A 19,622-nucleotide genomic window follows, 5' to 3' on the forward strand; every position below is an offset into this window, starting at 1 on the left:
TTCGTCGTATGGATTGCGTTGCAGCATTAACTATACCAACATCAATTTGATGTGGGCAATATTGTTTTCATTAACAAGGGATATTTCCCATAGACCATAGATCTATTCCTGGTGTCAGTTTTCTAGTAACGTTAATTTACGTATGCTCTGTTTCATTACGCCCGTTGTATTATGTTTGTTAAAAGTTGCTTTCTGGGACTAGAACAACCAAACAACATATGGAAACATTTTATATCAACGTAGAAGTAGCGTGTGATCTCTTATAAGTTCTCACACAGCATGTAGTTCTCGAGGGGCAACGTGATCTCCTTCCTTAATGTATCCATCTAGGGTAAGTCCTGCCCCCTTTTGTGATGACGCATACACGCGGAAGTTCCGCCAAAAGGGTCTTCGTTTTCAAAACATGTACAAGCATCAATGCCGCTGGGCGATTTCTATTCAGTGTGATTGATCCAGTTCACAAGGAAGAACGGTGAGAATCTAAATCAATATGTTATATATGTTATGTTTATATGTTATATAATATGTTCTGCGTTAGCCATAAAAGGTAAACACGTGACGGGATGCATAGTTACACATTTATCAACTGACTCTAGTCAGTTGATAAACACTCTAGACAGTGTTGAGATCGTTATGAATTGGAACCTTTTGCTAAAAAAAACCCTACTGTTTTTCTATTCAGGATCCATCCTTTAGAATGGAGAATGAGCCCACCAAAGCACCGGGGTTCCTCTCCAGGATGGCCCTCAATGACAACAAGGCTGGTATGCAGGGTGTGGACAGGGACAAGATCAACAAAATCATCATGGAGTCGTCCAAGGTATACAAAAAATAACATCTCAGATAGAATTGTTCTGTTAGTGCTTTGTGGCATAAACAATTGTCCATACATTGTACTCTTAATAATAGGACAGTTTGAAATGTTCACTGGCTGTGTCTAAGCTGGGAGTAAAAGTATCATATAGCCTTTGTAATCACAAACAGTCTTAGAATAGATAAAGCTATCGTAGCTTCTCACTATAGATGTGCTACAGAATTTGTATCTGTTGGTTGTCATTTTCTTTTCCCTGCAGGGATCTAGGTTTTATGAGAATGAGTTGAAGAAAGAGCAGCAGGTGAACCACCGCATTGAGAAAATGATGCTGCAAAAGGCACACATCACAGAAAAACAGTTACAGAAAGCACAAGCCCAGGTAAGACATGGATTTATCGAGGTATTGAGTCATTGAAAACAACTCATTTCTAATTATCTAACTATTTCTAACTTCAATCTACTGTTTTTCATTAAATCTCTTCCTAGGTGGAGAGAATGGCCGCTGAGCTTGAAAGGAGTCGGGATCTCAGCCGTGTGATTGTTCATGTGGACATGGACGCTTTCTATGCTGCCGTGGAGATGAGAGACTGCCCTGAGCTGAAAGACAAACCCATGGCTGTAGGATCCATGAGCATGCTGGTGGGTTGAAATAGGGAGGACATTGGCACAATCCAACTGTAATTTTGTACATCATTCAATTACATACTGAAGCGCAGGACCATATAATAGTTTAACACAAAAAGGACACCAAAGGAATATAAGTGATAGCAAACTTTTAGATTACTTTTTTTCTATACAAGTCCTTATCACAACATCACAACATCATGTACAGCTTTAAACTTAAACTGTATTGTACTGTAAAATATAAAGTTTTGACAATTTCAACCAGTGCCAATATTTGCTGATTAACCTTTTCTCTTGCAGTCAACATCTAACTACCATGCCAGGAAGTACGGAGTTCGAGCTGCCATGCCCGGGTTCATCGCAAAGAAACTCTGCCCAAACTTAGTCATTGTGCAAACTAACTTTGATAAATATAGAGCTGTGAGTGATGAGGTAAGATTGATTGAAAATCACACACACAAAGAGATGACTACGTCTTGCTAAACCTGCTTGAAAACAGACGCTATGACACTGTTTTGTGGCCCTTTCCTTATAACAACAGATGCGTATGAACTTGTGTCATTGTTTTAGATCCGGGAGATTTTTGCAGACTATGACCCTCACTTCCAGCCGATGAGCCTCGATGAAGCCTATCTGGATTTTACACATCACGTGGAACAGAGACAGAGCTGGCCAGAATCCAAACGTACACATCACTTCCGCACCAGCGGTGCCGCTAAAGGCAAGACTAAATTACACAGAAATGTAGAATGATTATGTGCTGTGCCGGGATGTTAAATAAAATAATTTTATTTTTTATCTTTTGCCACATTTACTGCATACTCAATACAACAGGAAACACTGTTATATTATCAAAGTTGTACACACTTGAAATCAATCAGGTCATTGTGAGAAGTCGTTTCTTTTCTGTACAGGTGGAGAGCAGATGGAGCTTCACAAGGTGGTGGAGCCAGAGGAAAATGAGCTTTCTCCACTCCTGTTTGAAGACAGCCCGAGCACCACTCCCTGCTTGTTGGACTCCGACGGTGTCGGTGCGGCTGGGGGTGCGTTTGAGGTGTTTGGTACTTCTCTTGAAGAAGCTGTGAGAGAGATGCGCTTCCGCATTGAGCAGAAGACCATGCTGACAGCCAGTGCAGGTTAGTGAGAAAAACTGATTAATAAAAACTGATTAATAAAACTCAAACCCTCTCCGTCAGAGTGTCCTGCTATCTTTAAAATAATAATTCAATAATAATATATTACATTTTTCACTCTTGACATATTTATTGTCTTTGTTCACCTTCTAAGTACAACCATAAACTTAACCATGCTTAACTCAACCATATATAATCGTTCATTCCTTACTGAAACAAACTGCTTAACAACAATAAAAAAAATCTTTCTCTCCCATTTTGTCTAGAATTCTGATCAAGATGATGTATGTTTAACCAGCATTTATTTTGAAAACGAGCTATTCAATCATGCTGTTCCCTGTTCTAGGAATTGCTCCAAACACAATGCTTGCCAAGGTGTGCAGTGACAAGAACAAGCCCAACGGTCAATACAGACTCCCTTCCACACAAGAGGCAGTCATGGACTTTGTCCAGAACCTCCCAGTTCGCAAAGTACGGTTCACATTGCTCAAACTCAACTATATGCACATATGTAGGCTAACTAATGAACTATGCGCAGTTAGTGAACATGTATAGAAGGATGCAAGAATGTAATCATGTGTTTTTTAAAATAATTAATATTAAAAAACACATGATTACATTCTTGCATCCTCAAGAAGAAAATCATCAATATTTAAAGAGTATAAAACATGTGTTTTGGTTTCCCTTCCAGGTGTCCGGCATCGGGAAAGTGAGTGAAAAGATGCTGAACGCTCTCGGCATAAGCAGCTGTTCTCATCTTGGCCAGCAGATGGCAATGCTGTCGTTGTTGTTCTCAGAGACAGCCTGGCATCACCTCATGCAGGTTTCCTTGGGTCTGGGCTCCACGTGTATATCTAGGTACTTCCCTGTCTGATTAATGCAACTTAACACAACTGATTAACTCATGAAAAAAAATACAGTTCAGGCGGAGTATATAATATGTCTTTGCATTTATACAGGAATGAAGAAAGGAAAAGCATGAGCACGGAAAGGTAATAATGAAGCATTCGTGGACAATGACAGTTTCATTTCTTTATTTTGTCCGTTCTCTTGTCCATCCCTAATTTTCTGTTTGTTCCACTAACTCTTTACAGGACATTCAAAGAACTGAGTAATGTTGAGGAGCAGTTGTCTCTTTGTAGGGAGCTCTGTGAAGACTTAGCAGAGGACATGAAGAAAGAAGGTCTAAAGGTAGCGATCAAGACTTAAGACTGATTCACTTATTTTGCAGTATGAGTACTACTCATCCTGCATATCTTACAAATATGTGGGATGTCTTGAACATGTATTTATTTGGCTACCTGTCCTGGTGACATCAACAATACATGGTGTTGTACTTTATAGTGCTGAGGCATCTCGGACTTCATTAGAACTGAAGCAAGCACTGGGGATATTTGCACAGATATACACATCACACAAATGGGTTGTGATGAAAAGGGTAATATTAGAAAAAGTAACAACGATTATATATTGTCTTATTCCTGGCCTCCCTGGAATCACTCCAGATAGAATCTCATACAGTTACCTCAACCTGTTTACTCCTTTTAAAATGGAGAGAGAGCGGTCTGGTTGGCTGGGCCCGACCATCACCCCCCTGCCTGGTCCATGATGTGGTCTTGATAGCTGGAGGAAATGGAAGGCCATTAAGGAGACGGGGTTACTATCAGCATTGGAAATGTCTCCCTAGGGGATCACATTACTGTGAAAGCGCTTTGTAGTGTTTCACTAACAAAAGGCATTCTGACAAGTGATATGACAGATTATATAGATTACTATTTTGTGTGTATGACCTTTCCACACAGTGGAATATATAGGCTTATAATTAAGAGCTAGATTGACAGCACACATACATTACTTTCACTCTTTTCTCTGATAAGAATTTAACTGTGTATTTTCAACATTTTCCTTAAGGGTAAAACGGTAACACTGAAGCTTAAGAACGTGAACTTTGAGGTAAAATCCAGGGCGCTGACGCTTTCGTATGCTGTTGCTACGGTGGATGAGATTTTTGCTGTTGCTAAGGACTTACTGAAAACGGAAATCGACAATGAAAGCCCTCAGCCACTCAGATTGAGACTCATGGGTAATTACATATAGCAGCACAACTTACATACAATTGTCATAACTATCTTGAAATAATTCTAAATGATCCGTGACATACAGCATGTGAAAATAATAACGCAGTTTGCGTTGATTTTTGAGTTTGTTTTTCTGTTCGTAGGTGTGAGAATCTCTGCCTTTGTCGGTTCAGACGAAAAAAAGCCCCTTCAGAGAAGTATCATTGGCTTTCTAAAGCAAGACAAGACCGACCTCAGTAGCCCTTCCCAAGGCATGAATGAAAAGCTCGAGAAAAACAACCTCCTGAATCCCTCCTTCCAAACCGGGTCTTGTCTTCCCCTTGTGCACAAGTGCCAGAGACAAGAGGAAATGCCCTGGGGGATTAAGCAGAGAGGGTTCGAGGGAGGTCAGACTACCAAGGAACCCAAACAGTCTTTCTTTCAAAGGGCACATGCCAAACGACTGGAACTCCAGGCAGTCCATGCAATCGCCCAAAAGGAAGTAGATGGGGAGAATGCTTCTGTGGTTACTTCCACAGACCTTCCGCCGACCTGTACAGCCCCCGGTGTGTCAGAAAATCACTGTGTTCCTCCCGTGGAGGCCCGCGCATCCACATCACGCTGTGGTGGCACCGCGTCGGAGAGCCTCACCTGTCCGGTGTGCTTCAGGCTAGTGGAGACCACTGATTTGAATGCCTTCAACAGGCACATAGACCAGTGTCTCAGTGATGCCTCCAGGGAGCCCGGCCCAGGCGCAGTTTCTGACACGGAGTCAGACCTGGACTTCGAGAGCGGCCAGAAAGGATCTGCATGGCGTGAGCCGAACAGAGTCGATCCCCAAGGAGACCAACGCGGCTCGGAAAACGAGTCGCTGATGCTGCGCGGAGACGCGCCTCGGTCATGCAACGACCAGGGCCCCGTCCTCGTCTGCCCGGTGTGTCAGCTGACCCAGGACAGCGATGACCTCACCATCTTCAACCACCACGTTGACCTCTGCCTGAACCAGGAGGTCCTGCATGAGCTGCAGGGGCGGACATCATCTCCCATAAATCCGCCCTCCGTTATAAATAGCAAGGCCATAGGTGAGTGTGCGTGCAGCATTTAGTTTGGTTCCTCGGGGGCAGCAGAAATCAGTTGTGAGCAGTGATGCTTTTTTTTCAAACATCCAGCAGTTTTCAGTAAAACAGCATTCAACTGGAATGTGATGGCTGTCTCCAGCTCTGTTTTAGGTTTTGAGAGACTCCTTGGAACAAATATTTGACTTTGGCTGCTAAATGCTAACTGTCTAAGCAAAAATAACCTGCATATTCAGGTGTTAATTCTGCAAAGAGAAAGACCCCTTTGACATTTTGAATTTGGATGGTTATTAAAAAAATATGAACTGTAGCACCTTTGATCGATTTGGTTCCTTGTGTACTTCAGGGTCTGGTCAAGTATTTCCTATGTGGGTCTAAAATGTGTTTATGATTGACACAAACCAGTTTGCAATGTGTGACACTCAAACAGTGTCTGCATGACATGTTTGGAGTTAACGGAAGGAACGTCTATTTGGGAGAATGTCAATGTTATCTTTTGAAACTGCCGGGAGAAGTTTGTTTTGATTCCCGCTGAGAAAAGCCGGGGGGGCTTCCTTTGCTTCCTTTGGTCTTTGAAATGGTTAAACCACGTTTTCACCTTTTTCATTTTCTACAACGGACTGCACCGCCGTTTCCTAACTAGTCTGCCTCAGATGTTCCGGAGCGGTGCTGCTATTGTATACCTCCTTGATGGATGTCCTTTCTGTTGTGACCAAAAATGTTTATGAGTTCACCTGTTTTTGTTAAAAGACAGAAGCGGTCTCCTGCCGATGCAAGCAAGCAAAGGCAAAAGCAAAAGGTGAGCCTGCTTGACTGTTGCTGCACGTTGTCTCTCTCTGTAATCCATGTACTCTTGTAAAAGTAGTAACTTTTTTTGAATTACTTTCAGACGAGATTCGCCTTCCTCCCCTCCTTCTAAAAAGGCTAAGAGCCTCGGTTTTCACAACACCATTGACCGGTTCTTCAGGTGACGATCACGGAAGAACAACGTCCATTCTCATCTCCAGGAACTGCGAAGGTTTTCTTCAGGAAATGGAAAAGCCGTTTGTCCTCCCTGCTCCACTGAGCACTTTATCATTGCACACAAAGTCATATAAAACGCTTCTCCTCGAATTTGTTTATTTTTTAAGGCATACACCAGAAAATATGAAGATGATAATAAGAACACGTTGGTTTAAATTATGGCAAACATATGGAAATATGTATAAAGATGTATTTATTGTGTTGTCCAATGATAACACTGTATTTTTACTCAGGAAGATAAGAGAATCCTTCTATTGTTTAAATCAAAGCTATATACAAAATAAATTACTTTCCTGCTGTAATTTTACGTTGGGTTATTTTAAAATTATGATTGTTATTATTCTATATTAATCTCACTTTTAACCAAAATGGTTAGCTAATTGAAGAAATGGCTTAACTTTAAATTGAAAAACAATCCATTAAAAAGATTTTTACCAAAATGAATTGCAGAAATGGTGAATTAAAGGCAGCAGGACCCGTGGATTCATGGTTCGTATCAGCAGATCAGAAATGTACTTTAGCACTAAACCATTCAGTTCTTTATAAACCAACATCAGGACTTTTTATTCAGTTCCTTGTTGTAAAAGGAGCCGGTTTAAAGACCTGAGAACTGTCGGGATGTGATCCCCTGGATCAGCTGAAGCTTGTAAACACACCGTTACAGTAGTCAAGGCTACTGAAGATAAATGCATGGACACGTTTTAACAGACGGTTTTATACTGTAAGGTTGCTGCTTACAAAACTGGAGGTAACGCACGATGCGTGCAACACAAGACTACTGCCTCAGGTGTGCATGTGAAAACTCCCAAAGAGCGTGTGTGTAACTGATAAAACATCGCCTGACAAACAAGTTAAACTTCTATCGGAGCTTCATGTAAATCGCGTGTAAACATGGCTTAACGTTCTCAAAGCATGATATAAATAAAGCCACGGTGCCGCCTAACAATGGTCATGTAGCACAGGTGAAGTGTGACTCGTCAAATAGCCTCTGTTATTATCAGCAGGCTCCCCAGGGTGTGAGCTGGTAGAGCAAACACGGATCAGAGAGCACCAGGAGTAGACTTCCACTTCCAGGCTTGCTGTCGTCTGTGTGAAGACAAGGAACTGCGGCGTGTTGAAAGCAACTTCCCAATGGAGAGAAGAACTTTGGCCTTGAGGGCGATGATCAAGAAGCATCAGCCTAAGACCCAAAACTTGGACCCTCGGAAGTGGATGAGAGAGGAGACGATGAGGGGTTTCACTGACTTCATATTGAACAAGCACTCAGACAAAGATACGGATGAGAGCTTCGACAGCAACGAGATGCGTGAGTACGCAAGCACAACACATTGAGTGAAGGTGGAAAAAATGTCAATGTCAAAGAATACAATTATTATTATTAAATGATTATGATTACAGAGCTAAATTTCAGTTTTCCCCATTCAGGACTGATCCTTTGAGTTTCTATTGTTGAAGCGGGAGTTACATATTAGTGATTCACCGTTGACAGGCCTATATGACCTATATCTTTACAAGAAACACACTGTTTGCACAAGGCTGAAACCTTGGCAGACTCCATTACGGCGCAAACGCTAACCCACTCATCGCTGCAGACTTCTCTTCTCTGTCTATATGCTCCTGCTGAGCTCCCAACTCAGATGCCATTGTACATTCCTCATCATCTGGTCGTGTATCGAGCCTAGAACATGCTGTGATGTATACGTTACATTTAAAAATCTGTTTGCCTTATCTGTTTGTTTTGTCATGCAGTGCTCGATGCAGAGAAGCAGTTTATGGAAGCAGCCAAGAGAAATGATGTGGTGACCATGAAGACGCTCTCAAGAGGGCTGAACGCCAATGCAAAGAATGTGGTGGGTTTAAATAAACAAACCTTCTATCTGTGACTTGTATTTAAAAAAAATATATATATATATACTGATGAAGTTGTTTGACTCAGGATAACAGGACTGCCCTTCACTATGCAGTGGCTGGTAAAAGCAAGGAAGCTGTGCAGCTTCTTCTACAGCGGAGGGTCAAGGTGGACCAAAGGGACAAGGTGGGGGGGCGTTTCATTACCTGCATCGGAAGAATGAAGCCACTGACAATTGCTTATGTGTTCCAATTAAGTGATCCCCACTTTCCATTTTGTTTGTGATGCTTAGTACGGTGTGACGCCCATTCATTTAGCCGCCTGGTTTGGCAGTTTGGACATCTTGAAGTTATTAGTGCAGGCCGGGGCCGAACAGAAGGTTGAGAACGAGGTAAAGAGGCATGTTTTGTTATACACTTTTTTACTGTAAGAAACACAGGAAAACATCCAAAATTGGGCTATTTGTCTTTTTGTTTTGATATTTTTTGTAAATGCATTCCCAAGGCCATTTATTTCTGTCACCATTCATTGTAAACGTAATGTTTGTATGATTGTCTCAGTCCTGAAACGCTTGTCCCTCTGTTTCCTAATGCAAGGTCATCATTTGACTGCACACTGCTTAATTAAACATAAACGTACCTTTTTCTACCGAAGGAAGGACTGAACATCATGCACTGCGCTGCTATCAACAACCACAATGATATTGTAGAGTATATTATTAATGACCTGCAGATGAAAGAACTTGATAAAGACGACAAGGTAGTATTCAATTTGTCATGACCCAACCATATGATTCACGGCTGATACATCATTTAGGAACTTTGTACCTCTATTCTTCTTCTCAGTCGGGACAGCAGCCGTTTGCATTGGCAGCCGAGCACGGATCTGTTGAAATGATGGATATGCTAATTGTGCCGTACGACATGGCCACCATGAAGGCCAACAAGGTGTGTGCTTGGACTTGTTTTGTTGCGTGTGCCATGTGTGCTCATGTGTCGGGAGTGCACATTTGTGTGTTCAACATTCTTTGATGCCAGTTGTTTCCCTCCCTCCCTTCTGCCAGAGCGGGGACACGCCCCTGCACTTAGCTGCCAAGAACGGCCACTCGGATGCCGTACAATTGCTGCTGCAGAGCTTCGATACACGGGATGAAGTCAATATGGTAAACAGTCAATGTTAATTATCAATTATCATGGTTTGTGCTCAGTGGAAAATCCACTCTTCTTTTTATTCTTCAAACGGGTATTGTAGTTAAATGATGGATATAGTCTGAATAAAACTGACTTAATGAGAAATGCCCTTAAATCATTTAAAATATTGATAAGACTTTAGCATAGACAAATATAAAACATGTTATGACAACTAAGACGTAACAGATGCCTGTTCATATTGCAGGCAAAGACATTTTACACTTTTGTCATGTAGGACGGGGAGACAGCTTTGTACCAGGCTGCAGAAAAAGGCCATGAGGAATGTGTCCTGATCCTGCTGGAGGCCGGCTGTGACCCAAACATCCAAACAACGGTACATAACTACATGCACCCCCACCTACACTATCCCTGTTATTAAACTAATGTTGACATTGTGTGTATATAGAATTATTTGCACTTGAATTCTTTATACTTTTTTATATTGCAACTGCTGCACATCCATTTCCCTCAAAATAAATAAAGTGTTATCTTGGTATAAACATCGCTGACTTGGTACCCTGTAGGTTAACAATGTATTATTGTATGTGTGTGTATAATCATTTAATTTGGTTAATCTTATAGGCCATTCCAATGTTCATGTGTTAAATAACCTTTTTGTACATCTCTTGAAGGCCAAATGCAGTGCTCTCCATCCTGTTTCAGAAAGAGGAGACATGTCTATTGTCCAACTGCTCTTAGATTACAAAGCCCATACGGACCTCCAGAATCAGGTAATCAAGCACAAGCTAGGTGGCAGTATTACACTCTCTCAGTAAGTTTTTTGGTAGAGATGATGCACAAAATCAGCTGTGCTGCTGGATGCACATCGTTGTATTTTAGATATTTTTTCCAAAACTAAAAAGTCACTTTTTGGGCTCATGTTGTGTAACAGAAAATGTTTGCTCGCAGCACTTAGAGGCTCCGATCCACCTGGCAGTGAAAAACAGTCACATCCCTGTCATCCACTCTCTACTGACGGCTGGCTGTAACATTAATGTCGCTGATAAGGTATGCTAGCACCTAGGCAAATAAGATGTTACTCAATTTATATATATATATATGAGAAAATAGAGGTAATAATTGCTGCATTACATTGCCCTGTCTATGAACCTTTAGCGGTGCCAGACTGCTATGCATCTTGCTGCAGAGCTGGCCAGAATAGAAGTTGTAGAAATGCTTCTCAAAGCCGAGCTGGATCTGACCCTCCGGGACAAGGTAAAAATTGTCGCTAACACTATGCAGCTCACCCAGTGGTACTGTACTACACATTTTTCTCCCAAATCATGGGGAAAATCTGTCAGGGAAAACATAATTAATTGAAGATTAAAAGCTGTTTTATTGTACATTCGGAGTAGCAGGGTAAGACGGCTCTGGGTGTGGCAGTCAGGGCGGACGAGGTGATTATTGTGGACATGATCATCAAAGCAGAAAGATACTACGCCTGTAAGAAGGTGAGCATTGATACTTTCCCTGTTTTCCTGTGTGCTATCATCCATTCATGAGGCTTTCTAATCAATAACGACATTCATCACAAGTTATTCACTTTCCAACGTCAAAATCTTGTTTAGTTGAATCATCTCTAATATTATTAAAGCATCCAAAGTAATCCCAGAGATATTTGATTTAATCAAGACAAAGTCGGAAAACTTTCCTGTTCTGTCATTACATTTTTTTCATATCTGGCATTCATATTGCTCATCATGTGCGTGTGTATCTTTCCAATAATCTCTCCAAATGCCCCAATGATCTCAGACGCTGAGGCCTTTACATAATTGAATTGCCCTTTCAGGCAAACCCAGAACTTAATGAGAGCATTCACAGCGAGAATCCGCTGACGTTTAAACTCGACCACCGCAATGAGACCAAGCAGCTCCGCTCCATGGCCTGGCGCCTGGCCTACAAGCTTCTCAAGGCAGGAGACTGGATAAAACTCGCAGAGCACTGGGGCTTCACGAAGGAGCAAGTGGCGGCCATCAAGGAGCAATGGACAGGTGGCATGACTCACACTTCCTGTACCGGCCTTTTGACTGTGCATTGGCAAATCTCTGAAAATCTGAAAACCATTCGCTTTTGGTATTCAAAATGTTAACCATCGAAATTCTTAAATTCTGGTGTGTGTTTGTCCACAGGTCAGCAGAGCTATCAGGAGCATGGAAACAGGATGCTGCTGATCTGGCTCCACGGGGAGGAGTTGGCTCAGAAGAAAACTGCTAAAGAACTCTATCAGGGCCTCATCCTCACAGGGAACCAGAAAGCCGCAGGTACATTCAGTCAACAAATATACTGAGGAGTCTATGGACGTGTGGGTGTGCTGCCTGGGGATAGGTACCAAAATGATATTGTTGAAAATGCTTATTTGCCCCACAGATATGATTCGGATGGAGGCAGATCATTCCAGCAGTAAGAATTGCAGGATTTCATGAGCATGAACACTGCAACATGAGGACTGACAAAAAGATCAGATCATCATAAAGTACTTTATTTTGATCAGTGAGGTTTTAAAAACCTCCATCCTTTTGGATGGTTGGTCTCTATAAAAAAAATCCTAAAAATAATACTTTTAAATTTTACATAAACTATTCTGTCAAAACGTTTTTTTCATAGAAATAAAGTCTGTTTTGTAACTCTAAATTCTGTCCAATTGTTAATAATCAAAACATTTACACCTGTCTACAAACGGTTTCCTGAGAAATTACAAAAAAAATCCTGCACATTGATGAAAGGACATTTAAATGTTCCCTACAAATGCAGAGTGCACGGCCAAATTCAATCAAAAATATCCAAATAAAATAAAACTGGCCACAGTAACACATTTCTTGGTTAGTGGCATGCAATAAAACCGACACCTGTTGAGGAAGACTCTGTGAGAATCATGTATGTGGTCAATCAACTACTTTGATGGAGTGCGCATGGCACGTGCTGCTGTGTGCTCTGGAGGAGCTTCTTCCTCTGGTGGAACTTGGGCCCTGTTGGGAGGAGCGAGGAAACTTTGATGCCGTGGCCTGACCAATCGTGAGCTGAAAGAAGACAAAACAAAAGAACGATTTTTCAGCTCAACGTCACTAAAAGGTACACACGTAACACCGCGTGGAGGGCGACACAGCTGTGATGCATTCTGCCGCATACCTGCGTAACAGGATGATGGCGTTCAACGATCACAGAGCTCATGGGCGGAGCCACACTCGTCACCTGGAGGTTGACCCGTGCAGCCTTGCCGGTGTCCGGTCGGGCAGTGATGCGAGCCGTTACAGTCTTTGAGGCTTTTTGTTGACTGGCAGTGACGACACGACCGCTCACCTGAAACAGCAAATATCACTGCGTCATGAGTGAATGTGATTTTTACTAAACACGAGTCACTCTGTGTTGATAACTATCCAATCAATGATGTACTTAGAGTGATAGCACATCGCTGTTTTGGAGCTGAACACCGACTTGTGCCACAGTCGAGCGACCAGTACGCATGGTGCCCACCTGTTTCTGGGAACTTGCCATCGGGAGGGGGCCATGCACTGCTGCAGAGGGAGCGATCGCTTCTGCCCTAGACGCGGGGGCACCAAAGCCCATCTGAGGAAAAGGGGAATTAGAAACTCAATTGTACCACCACTACTGTGAATGAATATTTCCGCTGAAGTGGAATCTACAAGAGAAGTTGAGTGTGAAGCTAGAACTGAAGTGTGTGAATGTGGTCTCCTCGTCTCACCATATGCTCTGCTTGGCTGTGGGAAGGGTCCGGCCGGTCAAAATAGACTGGACTAAACTGTGTGGAAGAGATTGGAAAAGGTTGTAGCTGACCCGATGTAGCAGAGTACTCTTCCTGAGGAGGCAGATTATCTACAGAAAAACAAATCAATAGGATATTAGTCAGATTCACAACAAAATCTTCTTGATAAAAGTGTGTTCATATTACAGAAAATCTAAATTTTTAGTACTAAATGTTGTACTACAGTTTACAAATATTATTATTATTACGATTAATTCGACATCTTGATGACCAGTATGGTGTGAATGAAAATCCCATTTTACATCAAATACTGATGATTAAATAAATAGCAATGTTATATATGTGTATACAGAATGTTAACACTTTTATCCTCTCTTGCTCGTTCAAAGATATGTTAAGAGTACAATTTTTAAACAACATATCTATCGAACAGAGATGCCAGTGCCATCAAGACGCATGCTTAACTACAGTCAGTACATATATTTAAAAAGTCTAAATAGCATTTTATATCAATGTGTTGTCTCTCAGTCTGCTTAGCAAAAATTGTAGGAGACAAGTATTAAATTAGGAACCCAGCCCCACTTTGACAACCACATAATGAAACACATATCAGGTTGCAAGACTCATTAAACCTCAAAGCAGATGGATGAGCAGAGGACCGTTTCGGGGGCCATTTGCACAAAGTAGAGCAGTGAGATCCAGCTTCAGTATCTGTGTGCTCACCACAAACACAACAGAGAACCACTGAATAGGCCGTTGGTTGCATGATCCTGACAACATGTCGATGGCAGGGTCTGAATTTGGGGGTTATTAGCACTAAAAAATGTGTCCTGATAGTCGTGTAATGCCTCAAGGTCTATCGCAAGAACAACTGGCATTTTAATTGTATGTACACAACTATCCTGTAATGATACAAGCATGTAACCTTTTTTTTCATAATACTAACATAGTACCAAAAAAACAGTAGTTACATTATTTAATATCTTTAGCAAAAGGCGGTAATCTTGTGGTGCAGGATTACATGTACACGGTTTGCAACAGTTACCCGCTGCCCAGTGACTGACTCATCACTCTATTAGCTGAGCCATTGAATGACTCAAAGGAGAACAAAGACCCCCCTCCGCCCCACTCATTCATAAATCTACACAACTCAACAGCAAACACCTGCCCTCTATTGGAAAATTGGTGTTTCTTTCTTTAGTCTGTTTGATTTGTTGAATCAATACAGAGAGATGCAATGATAGCTAAGCTTTGATGCTTTGATGTACAACAGGGGCATGTTTACGTAACTATAGGGCACATTGCATGTGCAAGTTGTTTAAAAAGCTGGGTATCCTTTACAAATAGCTGTGTGTGGCATTTCTATTACAGACCGTGCTGTTCTTGAACTGAAGGTTGTCCCTCTGTGGTTTGAAACATGCCGAGAGCCTCCATGTTGAGAGCACACACGCCCCTCATGAAGGCTTTCTTCATAGATTCTTCAGAGCGCTCTCGCTCCAGCCGCAGTCTCTGAATCTCTGCCTGGGCCTTCTCTATAGCCTCACAGTGCTGTGGAGAGTGGATGCAGAAGATGAGAAGTAATTCATTCATCGGCCTATATGATACAGATAAAAGCTCAGGATGGTAAATGCCTTGATTTCATTCTTATGCTCTTGGTATACATTAGTTTACATTTGTTATACCAACAACAACCATTTTTCCTTGAATGCTTAATTTATTAACCAATAGTGGTGTGGCTATTATACACCAACATTTTTAAACCGTATTTATTACATTTAACTTAAGAAACTAAAAAATATGTGATTGTATGTAAGAAATGAATAACCGGTGGGTTTACGTTACAGGACGCGGCTACACACACCCACAATACATCTTACTGACTACAGAGTGCTGGAATTCCTGCTATAAAACACCTCAACAAGGTGAAGGAAAGTATGAATTCAGCAATGCAGAATCCCCATACACACACTGTTTATATGCAGGGCCTTCACTTGCTTGTTTACCTCAGCCAGCTTGGCCTCATACTCTGTAGACAGACGGGTGCAGACTTCTTCAGCCCTTGCACGGCAAGCCCGCTCCACCTTGACCTTCCAGTGTTTCTGGATCAGAGACTGCCAGCCTAACCACACCTTCTTCTTCAGCTGCAAGTGGTAGTGCTGTCGTGCTACCTGAGCAGCACGTGCCTAGCGGAACCACAAGACCATGAGAATATTCACAAGGAAATAATTGGAGCAGATGTGAGGGTTTGGACAATAATATGAGCCATCTACTAAATGTTCCCATTTTTGAACCAATGGCACAGCTTTTGGGTAAATATAACAAACACATAATTAAAATATGGGTAACTTATGGAGAGACACATAAATCATACTATGTAATTGCCAAACACCACAGGCAACAACCTAAATTACTGGGGATTCAAAGATGATCAGAATTATTTCCATAAACAAACATTGATGATGTGAAAAGGTTTGTGTAACTTTCGGTAATCTTTGCATTGAAATTGAAAGGAAATTATCTTTTTGCTGTGAAGAAAGCAATGACTAAATTCTCTCCAAACTCCTCACTGCCATCAGTTTACCTCCTCTTTGGCCTCACAGTGCTGGATTCTCCAGTGGGTGAAGGCTCTCATTTTTTCATGTTTCTCTTTATTTCTGTCCAACACCTTGCTCAGGTTCATTATCACCTGATGGAGGACATGTCAAACAATACGCTTGTCAGAGAGCAGACAAAGGCAGTTCCTTGTATATTTCTTTCAAGTTCTAAATGTGTATATGAACGGGGATCACAATGAGCACATAAGCATTACATAGCTTAGTCATGCCTGCCTAGTCCTAAACTCAAATATCCCAATAACGGAAATTACATCTCAATCTGGTATTGAATCCCTGTCCAAGCTAACAGTTTATTGTGTATAAGATACAACAAATAAATAAGTGTAGTCACCTCATCTTTTCTCTGGTTGGAAGTCTCGTAGGTGTTTAGCAACCCCTTCAGACTGTCTATTTCTGTCCTCAGGTCAGCGCTCTGGGTTGCATACCTCTCCTTCTCTTTCCTCATTTCCAGTTGGTGTTGCTCCATGCACGCAAGCTTCCACTTCCTGAGCTCTGTCAGCACATTTGACTAATTAACAAATAGGGGGCGGGACAATCAGAATGTGTCATTTTTCATATAGTCATTTGTAAAATGAGATGAACAAGGGTTCAAAGTTTAGGTCTTTTACAATCAATCAATTTGATAACATGCAACAACTGGACTTGGAAAAGCACAATTATAGCATAGAAATTGCTTTATCTGCGAAATTTCTACACGGTCAATCACAAACAACATCTGAAGATGTAAACATGTTTTAGCTTATTTGGAAGTTTAAAGAAGAGATAAAGAGAGTAAAATATTAAAAACTCTGCGTAATATGAGCTGATGGTATAATATGATGGTACAATTGCCTGAGAATGGGCGAAAAAGTTTAAAAAAAACTAATTTGCAGATTTCAGTACGGGGACTGTTGCACAGTTTAAGATCGCAGACTAACCTTCAGGTTGTTGCTCCACATGTCCAGAATGTTCTCAATCCTGCATATGTCTTCCTCCGATATAAACATCTCTGTCACAACAGAATCGAGTTGGTGTGGGCTGATTTGCCTTGACCTCTCAGACGTTGTCTGTAACCTGTCTGAGGGAGGGTTTGAGAGCACGGACTGCCTGCTACATGACCGACCTGCCGTATCCTCAGCTAGAAAGCAAAGGAAAAAAGGGACACAGATGGATAGAAGATCACTAGAAAATACTTTGGATATTGCAGATGGTTCTGTGATTCCTAGTTCATTTGATGGCAAAATAAATACAACATGTTAGATACCAGACCAAACCAACTATATATTTTTTGTGTTTTGAATAAAATGTACCATGAGAGGCTCTTAGACGTGTGGAGGGCTCAAGTAAGGGCGAGACCTGTAATGATCTTACACTCCTGCTGGAATGCCCTCCATCTTTAGCTTCGGTGGCTGTATCTGACAGAAGACGGGGAATTTGAAGAGAGATAGCATAATGGTAAATAGATCTTAAAGGGAATCTCTTGCGTATACACATTTTTATCTGGAATAAGTGATTTAAATGAAAAGTCAAAGCAAAAGATGGTTTTAGAACAGAAAAGGACATGGCAAGAATGCTTAACAAGACAAGCAAGGCCCCTTGTTGAGGAATGCATTTATGTCAGTATCTTAATTAAATCCTGCAGGGGGGGATGAGAAAGCCTTCACTCTAAAGAGCAGTGCGGGCAGAGAGCCAGCGGATCATTACCAATCGTCCGTCTGCTTTCCACATCCCTGTGCACTACTCCATGAGAGTTAAAGCACTAAAGCCTCCAATGACAGCTGTATCTGTGTGTGTGTGTGTGTGTGTGTGTGTGTGTGTGTGTGTGTGTGTGTGTGTGAGGGAATGAGAGTGGGCTGGGGTTGATGGACTGTTTAAGACGTAGGGAAAAGAGACACAGCAGATTCGGCATACAATCCGACAGACTTGTATCATTCTTATCTCGACTTGAAAATATGGAAAGTCTCTCAATGAGGTTTATTAGTACAGATGAAGTCTTATCTTTCTGTCGGTGCTACACGTGTGTATGTATTGCATACAACACAGATAAAGATACGAAACCTGCCGGGCGCAGTGATTTTGTGTCCTCTTTTCTCTGGGACGTCCGACTCGCTGCAGGCGAATGAGGACTGGTGAATCTGTCAAGCTTAGGGGTGACAACAGCATAGCGGAGGAGCTCCTCATACTCATCCTGTTAATTAAAAAAAAACAAAAACAGTCAGCTCAACATTAATTAAACAATATCAACCAAATACTGGGAAGAGAAAAATATAAATGTCAAAGTTAATACTGAGATTGTCCGTTGCAAACATCTATCCATTTGTTCAGCTTCAATGATTTCTTACTTATTTGATAATGATTTATTACGTGATTACTTGTTTTATAAAGAAAAGGGGAGTTCAAATATACATTTCTGCATTGCCTTCCTTTGTTTTGACTCGCAAAAAAAGGGTTTGAATCATTGATTGAAACTAGGGGCATGTTTAACTGTGCAGATGTGCGACACGATGTGCCTGTATTCCCAGATCTGACAAGTGCATAAAGACATATGCTTCACAACGACTGAGTCTTTCTTTAATTACCTGAAGATCAGAGGAGACAGAGCTGCCAGGATCAGAGTCCTTGGGCAGGACAGGAGTGTTTGGTTCTTCGTCTGAGGACATCTAGACAAAATACATATTTCATAAATACGTTTTCTTCCGGTGTCTTGGATGGCAAAATATACTTCCTACCAGTAATGTTTGTTGTTCACGCAAAACAAAGTATTTAATCAGCCTACCAAACAGGAGTCTTTAAGTGTGAGTCCTCTACGGTCAGCATGTGCATAAATGAATATCGAGCTAAAGTAAGTTCACATAATAAATGAGACGCACAGTTAAATGAGACAAAGCTGAACAAAATGCAACCTACTCGAGTAAGTGACGCTAGTGCTGTTTTACACTTGCTCGGAGTAAAACATGACTATGAAGTTGGATATTCAACCTCAATCAGGACAATAGATGTGTAGTTGGCTACACGAAGCGGACAGTTTACCTGTTTTATATTTTTATACAGGCTACCGCACTCGTTTCCCAAGTTATTCCGTCAGTTAGAAAACGCTTGCTTTACTGTTTCAAACCGAGTGACTGTTAAACAACAGGCTCCATGATTGGCTGTTTTTTTAACACTCCGGCATAATCGTCTCTGATTGGGCGCGATGTTTCCGTGGAAACTGTAAACGGAACTACGCGCAGATTAGCTCAACAGCGATACTCTTGGTGTGGTGAGACGAGTCAATTACAAACAACAACCTACAAATAGCATTTATCTGTGATTTTGACAATAGTGAATTTGCTTTCGGCCACAATCATTGTGACTTCAAGGGTATTAGGGACATGCTGCATCGGACTGAGTGACAAGCTACGTCAATATGTTATAAGTGTTTAAGATAGAAATCACATTTAGTGATAAGGAAGTCATCCAAGGTCTCATGTCGTGAAATGGTTAACGTCAATCATTCCAGCCACCAATGGGGATCAGTAGCACACGTGGGGGATTTTATGGG

The 19,622-nt window shown here is 41.5% G+C and overlaps 3 protein-coding genes across 6 annotated transcripts; 2 read left to right on the forward strand and 1 right to left on the reverse strand.

Annotated features, from left to right (window-relative positions):
- Window positions 1–54: 54 nt before the first annotated feature.
- polk (polymerase (DNA directed) kappa) lies at window positions 55–7,020 on the forward strand. The gene is made up of 15 exons (XM_037481528.2): window positions 55–472; window positions 683–820; window positions 1,074–1,193; window positions 1,301–1,453; window positions 1,739–1,870; window positions 2,009–2,159; window positions 2,353–2,574; window positions 2,918–3,042; window positions 3,263–3,429; window positions 3,531–3,563; window positions 3,666–3,762; window positions 4,483–4,654; window positions 4,793–5,710; window positions 6,455–6,503; window positions 6,594–7,020. The coding sequence occupies exons 2-15, from the start codon at window positions 698–700 to the stop codon at window positions 6,673–6,675; spliced, it is 2,544 nt and encodes an 847-aa protein (XP_037337425.2). The 5' UTR covers window positions 55–472; window positions 683–697; the 3' UTR covers window positions 6,676–7,020.
- Window positions 7,021–7,252: 232 nt separating this feature from the next.
- ankdd1b (ankyrin repeat and death domain containing 1B) lies at window positions 7,253–12,225 on the forward strand. The gene is made up of 15 exons (XM_037481536.2): window positions 7,253–8,033; window positions 8,477–8,577; window positions 8,664–8,762; window positions 8,869–8,967; window positions 9,231–9,335; window positions 9,422–9,523; window positions 9,640–9,738; window positions 10,002–10,100; window positions 10,399–10,497; window positions 10,676–10,774; window positions 10,883–10,981; window positions 11,122–11,217; window positions 11,556–11,757; window positions 11,896–12,027; window positions 12,134–12,225. Exons 1-15 carry the CDS (start codon window positions 7,859–7,861, stop codon window positions 12,187–12,189), a joined length of 1,662 nt encoding a protein of 553 aa, XP_037337433.1. The 5' UTR covers window positions 7,253–7,858; the 3' UTR covers window positions 12,190–12,225.
- A 43-nt stretch (window positions 12,226–12,268) lies between these two features.
- Window positions 12,269–19,245, reverse strand: poc5 (POC5 centriolar protein homolog (Chlamydomonas)). 4 transcript variants are annotated; one of them, XM_037481533.2, is made up of 13 exons: window positions 18,858–18,915; window positions 18,661–18,741; window positions 18,140–18,269; window positions 17,392–17,496; window positions 17,020–17,219; window positions 16,434–16,610; window positions 16,069–16,173; window positions 15,491–15,670; window positions 14,861–15,035; window positions 13,467–13,597; window positions 13,238–13,330; window positions 12,893–13,063; window positions 12,269–12,783 (listed from the first exon to the last, which is right to left on the reverse strand). In XM_037481533.2, exons 2-13 carry the CDS (start codon window positions 18,739–18,741, stop codon window positions 12,649–12,651), a joined length of 1,683 nt encoding a protein of 560 aa, XP_037337430.1. In that variant the 5' UTR covers window positions 18,858–18,915; the 3' UTR covers window positions 12,269–12,648. The 4 variants fall into 4 exon arrangements, with proteins under 4 accessions (XP_037337430.1, XP_037337431.1, XP_037337429.1 ...); XM_037481534.2 differs by lacking the exon at window positions 18,858–18,915 and adding an exon at window positions 19,112–19,245 and having other exon boundaries at window positions 12,270–12,783; window positions 17,392–17,490; XM_037481532.2 differs by lacking the exon at window positions 18,858–18,915 and adding an exon at window positions 19,112–19,245 and having other exon boundaries at window positions 12,271–12,783.
- Window positions 19,246–19,622: the final 377 nt, after the last annotated feature.

Source organism: Pungitius pungitius, chromosome 5 (genome assembly GCF_949316345.1).
Source record: "Pungitius pungitius chromosome 5, fPunPun2.1, whole genome shotgun sequence".
NCBI lineage: Eukaryota > Metazoa > Chordata > Actinopteri > Perciformes > Gasterosteidae > Pungitius > Pungitius pungitius.